Raw genomic sequence first — 13,733 nt, 5'->3', positions numbered from 1 at the left:
ACAAAGACTTGGGGAAACCCATTGGAAAGCAGCCCTGCACACCATTCAGTTCCATGCATGAAGTCCCTCTGAGCAACTGCAGGCTGCCGTAGCTGTCTTCACATCAAGCCATTCAAATCACCCCTGTACTTTTCAGTGTTTGAGGAGCTGCAGGAAGATGAGAACAAGAGAGTTGAGTGAACCAAGGGCACTGGGAGCCCCCAGCATAGACAAAGAAGCCTGTGATCCTGGCTGGCCTCTTGCTGTGGAGATGCTGTGGCCTTGGCATGTTGTGATTCAGATATGAAGCAATGACTGGCTTGCTGCTGCCTCCTGGTGCCAGAAGGGTGTGACCCGAGGGGCAAAGGACCACCACCAGGATTCTTCACTTGCTGTCAAGCATGTGGGAACCAGTGGTTACATAAATCTGTCCCAATCTGCCTAAGGCGTCAGGTGATCAGGCTGAGGCTGCAGGATTGTTAGGGGGAGGAGCACATCAAGGAGCACATCAAGTGTTTAAATTTTAAAGCTTTATTAATCAAATAAAGTAAAATAACAGCGGAGAGTGCTGGGGGTTCCCCACGTCACTCAGAGGAAGGAAGAAAGCGTTAGTGCCCCAAGCCCTAACCCACTTTCATACTTACACACACAGTACTCAAGGCTGGCCAAGCCCTGGTGTAATGTAAGAAGAAGAGGGGGAGAGGTGGACGGGAGTTCTGTTTTGTGCACAGGTTGTTCAGGGTCCGCTGTTGATCTCTGATTTGTTTCAGCTCTCAGGAGGGTATTAAGTCTTGGGGTTTTCTGGGGGTGTTTTGTTTAGGGGCCTTAGTTTTTCGTGCTTTTTGTACCAGTTTAAACTGGCCTCCCACAGCTTTCCCCAAACATGCCAGCTTCAGGGATGCGAGAAACTATTGTGTTCCCCATCGCTGACCTTCACTGTCTCACTAGTTTTTGCAAGCCCCTGCAGTTTTGTTTAGTTGACTGCTTTGTTTTTACTGCTGGTTGGGGTTGGAATCCAGGCCCCCATCTTTCTTGGCAGGCAGCTGAGAGTCGGTTGTGTGCCATGGCCTTGGGCTGGAGTTAGCGTCTTCTCTTTGGACCTGGCTGGAACGTCGAGTCAACCCGTTCCTTTCTCCCCTCCTCCCCCTTCTGCCTCTCGCAACCTGCAAAGGAATCTTTTACTCCACACTCACACCTTTAACCTTTCCCATGATACACTCCACTACATATATAGGCGCTAGCAACATACAATGCTAAGCTGCTTACCCAGGGGTCCCCATGGGGGAGGGAGGAGCATTGGGTTGTGACATTTCCCCCTTTAACCCCGAATCAACATTTTGTTGCGAGGGGTCACCATTTAGGTTTTTACCCTTCCTCTGACACGGTGGCTAGGGTTACTGTTGGTTTTTTTATATAAACAGCAATATAGCATGAACAAAATTGTTAGGGCGACAACAATTGCATTCACTTTCCAGTAGTGGCTTTTGGCTTTATTAGTAACGTAGTATAACACGCTTTTCTATTGGCATAGGTGCTTTATTTGGATGGCTGTGATAAAGGCAGCTTTTTTTAGATTAAACGTCTGCTGCAACTCTGTAAAGGAGGAGGCATCTGTCTGGAATACGGTCATTTGTTCCTGGGTTTGCATTAAGGGCAGGAAAACATTGGGTGTAATTTATGAAAAATTAAACACAACATAGTTAGAGATATTAACTATACTTCGCACAACCGCGGGCCAATGCACCGAAAAAATTTGTGCTTGAGAGTTTAACAGCAAATTAAGGGGTACCCTGGAGTAGGTGGTTTTTTGAACACACACAGCGGTATTGGTAAACATATGGGCCTTGGGGGGGGTATATTTTGACGTTTTGGGTTTTTTTAGCAGATGTGCTGACTTACTTTATAAAAGTGGCCTGGAATTGCCTTTTTTTAATATATTATTTGAGGGGCTTTATAGGCCACAATTGCCAAGTGTTGTCCTTTGCAATTTATATGTGCTGATAGTTAGCAGACGTAGTCAGCACATACAGCTTAGCTGTGTCATTGGGGGGGCACCACTTTTTATAAATTGCGATGGACCACTTAGTTTTAGAGGCAGCCTTTTTAAAGGCCTGGTTGGATTTTTATAGCAGGGGCCCATACTCTTTTTATGCGACCAAAGGCCGTGAAGGAGCAGGCTATGCCTGTGCCCTTCCAGTTAGTGACCCTCCAGACATAGCGAAAAGGCCATTGCTTTCGGGGAATCCCTGAGTGGGGATGGATTTTCCCAGGCTAGGCTTTATGGAGCACATTTTTTTGGATGCTATGGACTTGTTGGGTTAAATATTGTTGGAGCTGGGAGCACACAGAATTCCATGCTAGTTGGTCCCCGGCTTTAATTATGGTTTTAATTAGTTTTTGCAAGGTATTTTGCATGTGGAGGGCCAATTCAGCAGTATGTTTGAGGGCTGCAGTGGCCACTGTAAGCTGGGTGAGGTCCGCACTTGTGACCAGTTTTATGGTTTTTTTTAATTGTTCTAATTGTTTGGTTTTTAATGTTTTTTTGCTCAATATTTTAAATACTGGTCGTTGTATTGGCCCCATTTTATAAGGAGCCCACTAAGGTCCGCCTTTTTTGCAGGGACGAGGACAACATTTGCCTGAGGAGGGCAAGTTGGAGGGTGGCACCCCTGGTATAATTAGGAAGGAAGGCTGGGACCTGAAAGCGTGTTAGGGGCAGGTAAATGTCTAAAGCCCCCAAGGTGGCATTCAGGAGGATCCAGCGTTGAGTGGCTGCCTCCCAGTTGGTGGCGGATAACATTTGCCACCACTGTTGGTGGGGGGAGATGTGGGAGGTGATGCCCCCCAATGACACAGCTAAGCTGTATGTGCTGACTATATCTGCTGACTATCAGCACATATGAATTGCAAAGGGCAACACTTAGCAATTGTGGCCTATAAAACCCCCTCAAATAATATATTAAAAAAAGGCAATTCCAGGCCACTTTTATAAGGTGGGTCAGCACATCTGCTAAAAAGGGGAAGCATAAAAATAGGCCCCCACTAAAGCCCATATGTTTATCAATACCTCTGCATGTGTTTGGAGAACCACCTGTCCCAGGGTACCCCTTAATTTGCTGTTACACTCTCAGGCACAACATCTTTCGGTGCATTGGCCCGCGGTTGTGCGAAGTACAGTTAATATCTCTAACTATGTTGTGTTTAATTTTTCATGAATTACACCCAATGTTTTCCTGCCCTTAACGCACACACGAGAACAACTGGCCGTATTCCAGACAGATGCCTCCTCCTTTATGGAGTTGCAGCACATGTTTAATCTGAAAAAAGCAGCCTTTGTCACAGCCGTCCAAATAGGGCATCTATGCCAACAAAAAAATTTGTCATGCCATATTACTAATAAAGCCAAAAGCCACTACTGGCAAGTGTATGCAATTGTTGCCACCCTAACAATTTTGTTCATGCTATATTGCTGTTTATGTGAAAAAGCAACAGTAACCTTAGCCACCATATACAAATCTAAAAACCTAAGTGGTGACCCCTCACAACAAAAATTCCCCAAAAGCAATGGCCTTTTCTCTATTTCTAAAGGCTCACTAACTAAAAATGAACAGGCACACCTTTAATTATAAAATCCTCAACATGAAATACCAACAGCGCCGGCAGAGCAAACATGAAATGCCAAGGGCAGAACACTTGGTGCGCTCTGCAGGGTCCCCCACTCCACAATTCTCCACCAAAACTGTGACAGATTTATGTTACCGATTTGCCTGAGGCATCAGGTGATCAGGCTGAAGCCGCAGGATTGTTAGGGGGAGGGGATGAAGGAGCACACCAAGTATCTAAGTTTTAAAGCTTTATTAATAAAATAAAGCAAAATAACAGCTGAGAGTGCTGGGGGTTCCCCACGTCACTCAGAGGAAGGAAGAAAGCATTAGTGCCCCAAGCCCTAACCCACTTTTATACTCACACACACACACTACCCAAGGCTGGCCAAGCCTGGGTGTAACATAAGAAGAGGCAGAGAGATGGACAGGAGTTCTGTCCTGTGCACAGGTCATCCAGGGTCCGCTGTTGATTTTAGGAGGGTTTTAAGTCCTAAGGTCTTTTGGGGGCATTTCTTTCAGGGGCCTCAGTCCCCCGTGCTTTTTATACCAGTTCAAACTGGCCTTCTGTGGCTCCCTCAACTTTCCCAAAACACACCGGCTTCAGGTACGCAAGAAACTGTTGTTTTCCTTCTTGCTAGCCTTTACTGTCTAGTAGTTTTTGCATTCCCCTGCAGTTTTGTTTAGTTTACTGCTTTGTTTTTATGGCTGGTTGGGGTTGGAATCCAGGCCCCCGTCTTTCTTGGCAGGCAGCCAAGAGTCAATTGTGTGCCGTGGCCTTGGGCTGGAGTCAGCATCTTATTTTTGGACATGGCTTGAACGTCGAGTCAACCCGTTCCTTTCTCCCCTCCTCCCCCTTCAACCTGCAAAAGAATTTTTTTACTCCACACTTACACCTTCAACCCTTCCCACAATATACTCCACTACCTATACAGGCGCTAGCAACATACAGTGCTAAGCTGCTTACCCAGGGGTTCCCCTGGCGGGGAGGTCATTGGGTTGTGACACCAGTTGCAGGAGCAAAAGGAGATGGACAGAATCCAGGGTAGGCTTCAGTGGGACTTCCACCCCTGTGACTGAGGGCAGAACTGAGCCCACAGCAGATAGCAGAACCCTGCGCAAACAGCTTTGAGGGCTTATAAAGAATACATCTGGCTGTTCTGGATTGAAAGACAAACCCGTGGATGAAGGGAATGCTGTTACTTTTAGGTTTCAGAGTAGCAGCCGTGTTAGTCTGTATTCGCAAAAAGAAAAGGAGTACTGTGGCACCTTAGAGACTAACCAATTTTTTTGAGCATACGCTTTCGTGAGCTACAGCTCACTTCATCGGATGCATTCAGTGGAAAATACAGTGAGGAGATTTATATACACACAGAACATGAAAAAAAGGGTGTTTATCATGCACACTGTAAGGAGAGTGATCACTTAAAATGAGCTATTACCAGCAGGAGAGTGTGGCGGGGGGGGAGAGACTGTAGCTCACGAAAGCTTATGCTCAAATAAATTGGTTAGTCTCTAAGGTGCCACAAGTCCTCCTTTTCTTTCTGTTACTTTTAGTGTATCTGAATTTTAGTAAAGAACCTCACAGAATTAATTCAAATTGGCTTGGATAGAAGTACTGTCCTATGGATCTCCAATTGGCTGAAGGACCAAGAACTGCAGTGTACTTAGTTGGAAAGATGTCTGCCAGAGGCATGATAAAGATCCATGTAAGATCTGATTTTATTTAACGCCTTATTAGTGACCCGAAGACTGCAAAAGCAGCATATGAATGAAATTGTCAGGAGCTCCTTAGTTGGGGAGACTTTGCAAATACGAAGTAAGGGAGAAAAATCACACAAAGGACCTTGGAGGCTTTTGAAAAATGGACAGAAAACAGATTCAGTCTAGAAAAGTGAGAGGGAATATATGTAGGGGAATATCATCCCAAACACAGGCAGGCCATTCAGTGGGCGAAAGCAACACAAAACGCCACTGCTGAGGATGACCTGGGATTTAGATATAGGTTTTCAGAACACCATTGCAGCAGGGAAAGGGAGTGTGATTTGGGACTGCAACCTCCAGTATTGCCAAGTCTAGACATTCAGAAATCACAAGATTGGCTTAAAATCATAGGATTTTTTTATGAGGAATACATTTGGGCTCTTTTTCTGTACCTTTTGCTTCCTGAATCTGGGGGGCGCATTCAGGGCCATCCTTACCCATACGCAAAGTACGCGGCTGCATAGGGCACCATGAAATTTGGGGCACCAAATTTCCCGCTGCCCTGCGCAGCTGCATGCTGTTCCAGCCCCACCCCAGCCCGCTTCTTCCCCCCCCCCCCCGCTCTGCCCCACCCCACTCCCCTGAGCTCTGAATCATAGAACCATAGAATATCAGGGTTGGAAGGGACCTCAGGAGGTCATCTAGTCCAACCCCCTGCTCAAAGCAGGACCCATCCCCAATTAAATCATCCCAGCCAGGGCTTTGTCAAGCCTGACCTTAAAAACTTTTAAGGAAGGAGATTCTACCACCTCCCTAGGTAACGCATTCCAGTGTTTCACCACCCTCCTAGTGAAAAAGTTTTTCCTAATATCCAACCTAAACCTCCCCCACTGCAACTTGAGACCATTACTCCTTGTCCTGTCCTCTTCTACCACTGAGAATAGTCTAGAACCATCCTCTCTGGAACCACCTCTCAGGTAGTTGAAAGCAGCTATCAAATCCCTCCTCATTCTTCTCTTCTGCAGACTAAACAATCCCAGTTCCCTCAGCCTCTCCTCATAAGTCATGTGTTCCAGTCCCCTAATCATTTTTGTTGCCCTCCACTGGACTCTTTCTAGTTTTTCCACATCCTTTTTGTAGTGTGGGGCCCAAAACTGGACACAGTACTCCAGATGAGGCCTCACCAATGTCGAATAGAGGGGGACGATCACGTCCCTTGATCTGCTCGCTATGCCCCTACTTATACATCCCAAAATGCCATTGGCCTTCTTGGCAACAAGGGCACACTGCTGACTCATATCCAGCTTCTCGTCCACTGTCACCCCTAGGTCCTTTTCCGCAGAACTGCTGCCTAGCCATTCGGTCCCTAGTCTGTAGTTGTGCATTCGGTTCTTCCGTCCTAAGTGCAGGATACTGCACTTATCCTTATTGAACCTCATCAGATTTCTTTTGGTCCAATCCTCCAATTTGTCTAGGTCCCTCTGTATCCTATCCCTGCCCTCCAGCGTATCTACCACTCCTCCTAGTTTAGTATCATCCGCAAATTTGCTGAGAGTGCAATCCACACCATCCTCCAGATCATTTATGAAGATATTGAACAAAACCAGCCCCAGGACCGACCCCTGGGGCACTCCACTTGACACCAGCTGCCAACTAGACATGGAGCCATTGATCACTACCCGTTGAGCCCGACAATCTAGCCAACTTTCTACCCACCTTATAGTTCATTCATCCAGCCCATACTTCTTTAACTTGCTGACAAGAATACTGTGAGAGACCGTGTTAAAGGCTTTGCTAAAGTCAAGAAACAATACATCCACTGCTTTCCCTTCATCCACAGAACCAGTAATCTCTTCATAGAAGGCAATTAGATTAGTCAGGCATGACCTTCCCTTGGTGAATCCATGCTGACTGTTCCTGATCACTTTCCTCTCATGTAAGTGCTTCAGGATTGATACTTTGAGGACCTGCTCCATGATTTTTCCGGGGACTGAGGTGAGGCTGACTGGCCTGTAGTTCCCAGGATCCTCCTTCTTCCCTTTTTTAAAGATTGGCACTACTTTAGCCTTTTTCCAGTCATCCGGGACTTCTCCCGTTCGCCACGAGTTTTCAAAGATAATGGCCAATGGCACTGCAATCACATCCGCCAATTCCTTTAGCACTCTCGGATGCAAGTCGTCCGGCCCCATGGACTTGTGCACGTCCAGCTTTTCTAAATAGTCCTGAACCACCTCTTTCTCCACAGAGGGCTGGCTGGCTATTCCCCATGTTGTGAAGCCCAGCGCAGCAGTCTGGGAGCTGACCTTGTTCGTGAAGACAGAGGCAAAAAAAGCATTGAGTACATTAGCTTTTTCCACATCCTCTGTCACTAGGTTGCCTCCCTCATTCATAAAGGGGCACATACTTTCCTTGGCTTTCTTCTTGTTGCCAGCATACCTGAAGAAACCCTTCTTGTTACTCTTGACATCTCTCGCTAGCTGCAGCTCCAGGTGCGATTTGGCCCTCCTGATTTCATTCCTACATGCCCGAGCAATATTTTTATACTCTTCCCTGGTCATATGTCCAACCTTCCACTTCTTGTAAGCTTCTTTTTTATGTTTAAGATCCGCTAGGATTTCACCGTTAAGCCAAGCTGGTCGCCTGCCATATTTACTATTCTTTCGACACATTGGGATGGTTTGTCCCTGTAACCTCAACAGGGATTCCATGAAATACAGCCAGCTCTCCTGGACTCCTTTCCCCCCATGTTAGTCCCCCAGGGGATCCTACCCATCTGTTCCCTGAGGGAGTTGAAGTCTGCTTTCCTGAAGTCCAGGGTCCGTATCCTGCTGCTTACCTTTCTTCCCTGTGTCAGGATCCTGAACTCAACCAACTCATGGTCACTGCCTCCCAGATTCCCATCCACTTTTGCTTCCCCCACTAATTCTTCCCGGTTTGTGAGCAGCAGGTCAAGAAAAGCTCCCCCCCTAGTTGGCTCCTCTAGCACTTGCACCAGGAAATTGTCCCCTACGCTTTCCAAAAACTTCCTGGATTGTCTATGCACTGCTGTATTGCTCTCCCAGCAGATATCAGGAAAATTAAAGTCACCCATGAGAACCAGGGCATGCGATCTAGTAGCTTCTGCGAGCTGCTGGAAGAAAGCCTCATCCACCTCATCCCCCTGGTCCGGTGGTCTATAGCAGACTCCCACCACTACATCACTCTTGTTGCTCCCACTTCTAAACTTAATCCAGAGACACTCAGGTTTTTCTGCAGTTTTGTACCGGAGCTCTGAGCAGTCATACTGCTCCCTTACATACAGTGCTACTCCCCCACCTTTTCTGCCCTGTCTGTCCTTCCTGAACAGTTTATAACCATCCATGACAGTACTCCAGTCATGTGAGTTATCCCACCAAGTCTCTGTTATTCCAATCACGTCATAATTCCTTGACATCACCAGGACCTCCAGTTCTCCCTGCTTGTTTCCAAGGCTTTGTGCATTCGTATATAAGCACTTGAGATAACCTGCTGATCGCCCCTCATTCTCAGTATGAGGCAGGAGCCCTCCCCTCACAGACATTCCTGTCTTTGCTTCCTCCCGGTATCCCACTTTCCCACTTACCTCAGGGCTTTGGTCTCCTTCCCCCGGTGAACCTAGTTTAAAGCCCTCCTCACCAGGTTAGCCAGCCTGCTTGCAAAGATGCCCTTCCCTCTCTTCGTAAGGTGGAGCCCGTCTCTGCCCAGCACTCCTCCTTCGTGGAACACCATCCTATGGTCAAAGAGTCCAAAGCCTTCTCTCCGACACCACCTGCGTAGCCATTCGTTGACTTCCACGATTCGACGGTCCCTACCCAGGCCTTTTCCTTCCACGGGGAGGATGGACGAGAACACAACTTGCGCCTCAAACTCCTTTATCCTTCTTCCCAGAGCCACGTAGTCCACAGTGATCCGCTCAAGGTCATTCTTGGCAGTATCATTGGTGCCCACGTGGAGAAGCAGGAAGGGGTTTCGATCCGAGGGCTTGATGAGTCTCAGCAGTCTCTCCGTCACATCGCGAATCTTAGCCCCCGGCAAAAAGCAGACTTCTCGGTTTTCCCGGTCAAGGCAGCAGATAGATGACTCAGTCCCCCAGAGGAGAGAGTCCCTGACCACCACCACCCGCCTCCTTCTCTTGACAGCAGGGCCAGGCCTGCACTCACCGGTGGCAGGAAATGCAGCGTCCAGGCCGCAGCTGCACTGCCGTTGAGTGCTGGGAGGTGGTTCCTCCTTGCCCCCCAAGCCAGCCCCTGCAGAGGTCTGGGTCCCCCCACAACCTGCCCTGTGGGGGGGCTGGGTAGGGCCCCAGAATATCTAGGGACAGCCCTGTGCACATTCAGTTCAGGTTTTCCAGCTTTTCTCCATGACAGGAAGGGTAAAAACCTTACTTAAAAAAAATGGAAGCTGAGATTTTCTTTTAATCATGCAAGGAGCTGGAGCTTTAAGAAAAGCACCAAATTTCACGAGTCTTGTAATAAAGCCACAGGAGTTGGAAACACTGCTGATGGATGGAGACATCCTGCTCATGCTAGTCCTTTTCTCCGAGACTGGTGAGATCATAGCTCAAGTGCATGTACATTCCTCAGCCATCTAAAACCAGCGACACATGCAGAGATTTGCTTCAGTGGACTAGTGATGGGTTTAAAGTTAAGTGTTTTCAGGACTGAGGTCTTATCAAAGAGCAAGACAAAGACCAAGTGGATTATGAAGATTAGAAATTAGAGGCAATTAAAATAACCCTGAGTATATCTTGGCCAAATGAGGCATGAATTGGGGTAATAATAACTGTCTGAAATAACTGAAGGATCTAAATCTCAAGGAGGGAGAGGAATTTCTGAGTGTGGTCCAAGGGGGTGTAACTAGGAGTGAACGGATGAAACTGTGAAAATGAACATTTTTGGCAGTGTACTCGGTAAAAGTTCCTTATAGAGTGAGGAATATTCTTGCCAACAAAGTGGTGGACCCTTTTCTTGGGTCATGTACAGCTAGACTGGCAAATGTCCTAGGGATGTATCCTAGGGGGTGGTCTTTTAGTGGATGGGGAGGAATGGGCAAACTGCCTAACAAATCTTTCCATCTTTGGTTTTAAAAGCACATCAAATGTTATTTGAAGTCAAAGAGTGACCAGATGTGTTAAAAGAAAAGGAGTACTTGTGGCACCTTAGAGACTAACCAATTTATTTGAGCATAAGCTTTCGTGAGCTATAGCTCACTTCATCGGATGCATACTGTGGAAAATACATAAGATGTTTTTATACACACAAACCATGAAAAAATGGGTGTTTATCACTACAAAAGGTTTTCTCTCCCCCCACCCTACTCTCCTGCTGGTAATAGCTTATCTAAAGTGATCACTCTCCTTACAATGTGTATGATAATCAAGGTGGGCCATTTCCAGCACAAATCCAGGTCCTTCCTCCTCCCCCCCCCCCCCCCCCGGTCCCTCCTGCAAACCCACTCTCCAGTTCGTAATAGCTTATCTATTTTTGCGAATACAGAATAACATGGCTGTTACTCTGAAAGATGTGTTAAACTGCTTGTGCAGCAAAAAAATGCTTGAGGAGTCCATCTAAAGGTTAACTTTATGTTGGAATTTTAGGTTGGGGGACTCGCCTCTGAAAACGTGAGATGGGCAGAGGCTGTGAAAGACTTCAAAGGGCAGGAGAGCACATTGTGTGGAGATGTCTTACTAATCACAGCCTTCGTCTCCTACCTGGGTTACTTTACGAAGAAATACAGACAAGACCTGATGTATGGAGTCTGGAGGCCATACTTGCGCCAACTAAAAGTAAGCACTGACTACTTCGGATAACCATTGTCCCTGTCTCTTACAGGAGCATACTATTTGATGCCCAAGAAATCGTTGATGAACAATGGCTTCCATTGAGTATTTGCCACAGGTCTGAGTAAGAGGCAATACACAGTTGTGCTGCCCTACATGCACACCAGTAACCAGATGGTGATTCTGGAGCTCACCGTCTGGTCCCTGGTCTCACCTTGCTCTGGGCGGGGGCAGTAATCTGTGTTCCTTCTCAATGGGGCTGTTACTCCCATTCCCTCCTAGTAACTGAGTTATAAAAGTGACTGGTTTTCAGAGGTGCAGCGTATCTGCAGCATGCACTGAGCCACTGGGAGCTGAGGCTGCTCTGGAGGTGGCATCCGTGTTAGCCGTGTAGAATTTTGGCCATGAAGAAGAGAGAGGCTCCCAAAGGGAAAACAGACTGGAGGGAGGAAGGTAGCAAGAGACTGGGCCACATGAGTGTGGGGCAGATCCAGAGGTCTAGCCCTATTCTAGGCTGGCAGGTGGGCATGAGAGCTCCATATTCTTGTGCATGGAGAATGGGAACCTGCTTTCATTTGATGAAGTTGATGCTGGCTTCATGAATACTTGGCTGCATGTTTCTATGTGTGTGTCACGGGGAAATGTGTAAGGGCCCTTCAGTTTGTCTGGATTTGGGGCTGCCCTGATGTGTCAGAAGTCCTGCCTTCACTTCATGGTTCAGGTGGACTGGCTTCCCAACGTGTTTTGCCCGCGTCACCCCGTCAGTAACCTGATGCAGGCAGGAGCAAGTCAGACATAATTGGTGGCTTTGTCACAAAGTGTTTTCAGTGGAGCCACTTGTGCTGTATTGGATCGGAACCAGAGTGTTTAGCAACTTGCAGAGTTGAGCCTTTGTGCAGCAGTAACTTAGTGAACATTACACGCAGAGGTGAAATGCTTAGAGGCTTTTTAATATAGCACAAACTGAGCTGAGTGATCCCCATACCTGAAAGTTTGAGAAAGCAACAGGTGCCAAGTGATGATAGCAAAAAATCATGATACATCCCTTCTTCTTTGAGAGATGGTCCATCTTTCACTGTGAGTTTTCACATCCACATCATGTGCCTGGGGATGGAAAATTTGAAAGTAGTGTCTGTTGGTCTGCTCATGCTTGCTGGCTCTCTTTGTGCCTCTGACCGAGGGGATAGAGGGCTGGGGGGACCGACCATCTCTCCAGTTCATTCTCACCACCATGTGGTCCAGGGCGGAACTAACTTCATCTTCATCCTACAAGATAAGATTTACATTTAGCTTTGTAAATGTTTTAACAGCTTGTACATTTATTACAGTTTAGTGTTTTATAGATCTCTTAGTGTTTAGATTTAGTCTCTTTGGGAAAACAACTCACCTCCCCACATACCGTTCGGGTACTGGACTATGCCCGGGACTCTGGGTTTTAAACTCTGCGTTTCCTGCCAGTGATCCTTCTCAGTCAGCGATAGCCACCAGTACTGCCTGGACTCCGTTGGGCAAGCCCACATCAGGGCGAGGTGCAGTATCTGCCAGTCATTCCCCAGCCATACCCTGGAAGGGTGGGAACTTGGTCTCTGGAAGCACCTTGTGGAGAAGGCCGTGAGGCCTCAAACAGATCCAGGCTAGGGAATATCCTCTGTACATCAGTCTGATTCAGCAAGGAGTCTGCTTCTGGTGCGAAGTCTGACTTTGGTGTGCCAGTGTCTATTCCCACAGAACCCCTGGCAGGATCTTGTCGGAAATCCAGGAAGCACTCTCATAAGTATGAGACTAAGTCTTCCTCTAATTCCACTTCCAAAAGTTGGATTCAGCTCTGAGCAAACCCATTAGCTTGGCCCATGAGGAGTCAGTATGTCCCAAGTGTAGATAAATTCATGGAGGATTGGTCCATCAATGGCTATTAGCCAGGATGGGCAGGGATAGTGTCCCTAGCCTCTGTTTGCCAGAAGCTGGGAATGGGTGACGAGGTGGATCACTTGATAATTACCTGTTCTGTTCACTCCCTCTGTGGCACCTGAGATTGGCGACTGTTGGAAAACAGGATACTGGGCTAGATGGACCTTTGGTCTGACCCAGTATGGCCGTTCTTATGTTCTTATGTCCCAAAGGCACAAAATGAAAGCCCACAAGCATTAGGATACATCTATACGGGATTATGATCCATTGATACCATCATCCTCAGCATTTCCAAAACAGCACTGATGAAGATTGATCATCATCAGCTTTGTCTATCCGTGTGATCATCTTTCGCAGCAGTGACACAATCTCCTCCGGCTCCAGCAGCTCAGACAAGTAGACTCCCTCTTGAATCATAGAGATCTGAATCCATTGCTGTGCCAGAGGACATTTTTGCTCTCCCAGATCTGGAATCCCCTCCTCCATTAAGTCCTTCTGTCTCCAAAGAGGAAATGACATAATTAAGGGAGTTGACCACTGGAAGGAGTTTGTCACCCATCCGATACACAGAATGCAACTCTGCGCCAGCAGCACCGACAATATTGCTAGTGGAACTGGAATTGGTCTTCTCTTTAACGGGAGATTCCGAGCCACCCAATGAACCTTTTCCCCCCACCCCCCATATCCTCCGCTACCCAAAAGACTTGCGCCAATTTGGGACCGCCCTTTGCCTCATCTAACTA

At 47.3% G+C, this 13,733-nt stretch overlaps 1 protein-coding gene across 10 annotated transcripts in view; it reads left to right on the top strand.

Moving 5' to 3' along the window:
• Positions 1-13,733, top strand: part of DNAH9 (dynein axonemal heavy chain 9) — a 391,252-nt gene that overhangs the window by 227,641 nt on the left and 149,878 nt on the right. For 9 of the 10 annotated variants that reach the window (XM_073310874.2, XM_073310873.2, XM_073310875.2 and 6 more), the window contains one exon: positions 10,900-11,088. In XM_073310874.2, coding sequence (XP_073166975.2) covers positions 10,900-11,088 — 189 coding nt within the window. Of the gene's footprint in view, positions 1-10,899; positions 11,089-13,733 lie in introns of those variants that run through there. The other variant, XM_073310883.1, reaches the window with a different exon arrangement.

Source organism: Lepidochelys kempii, chromosome 14, assembly GCF_965140285.1.
Source record: "Lepidochelys kempii isolate rLepKem1 chromosome 14, rLepKem1.hap1, whole genome shotgun sequence".
Classification (NCBI taxonomy): domain Eukaryota; kingdom Metazoa; phylum Chordata; order Testudines; family Cheloniidae; genus Lepidochelys; species Lepidochelys kempii.
The sequence above is the reverse complement of the archived record's forward strand: the minus strand, read 5'-3'. Positions and strand labels throughout refer to the sequence as shown.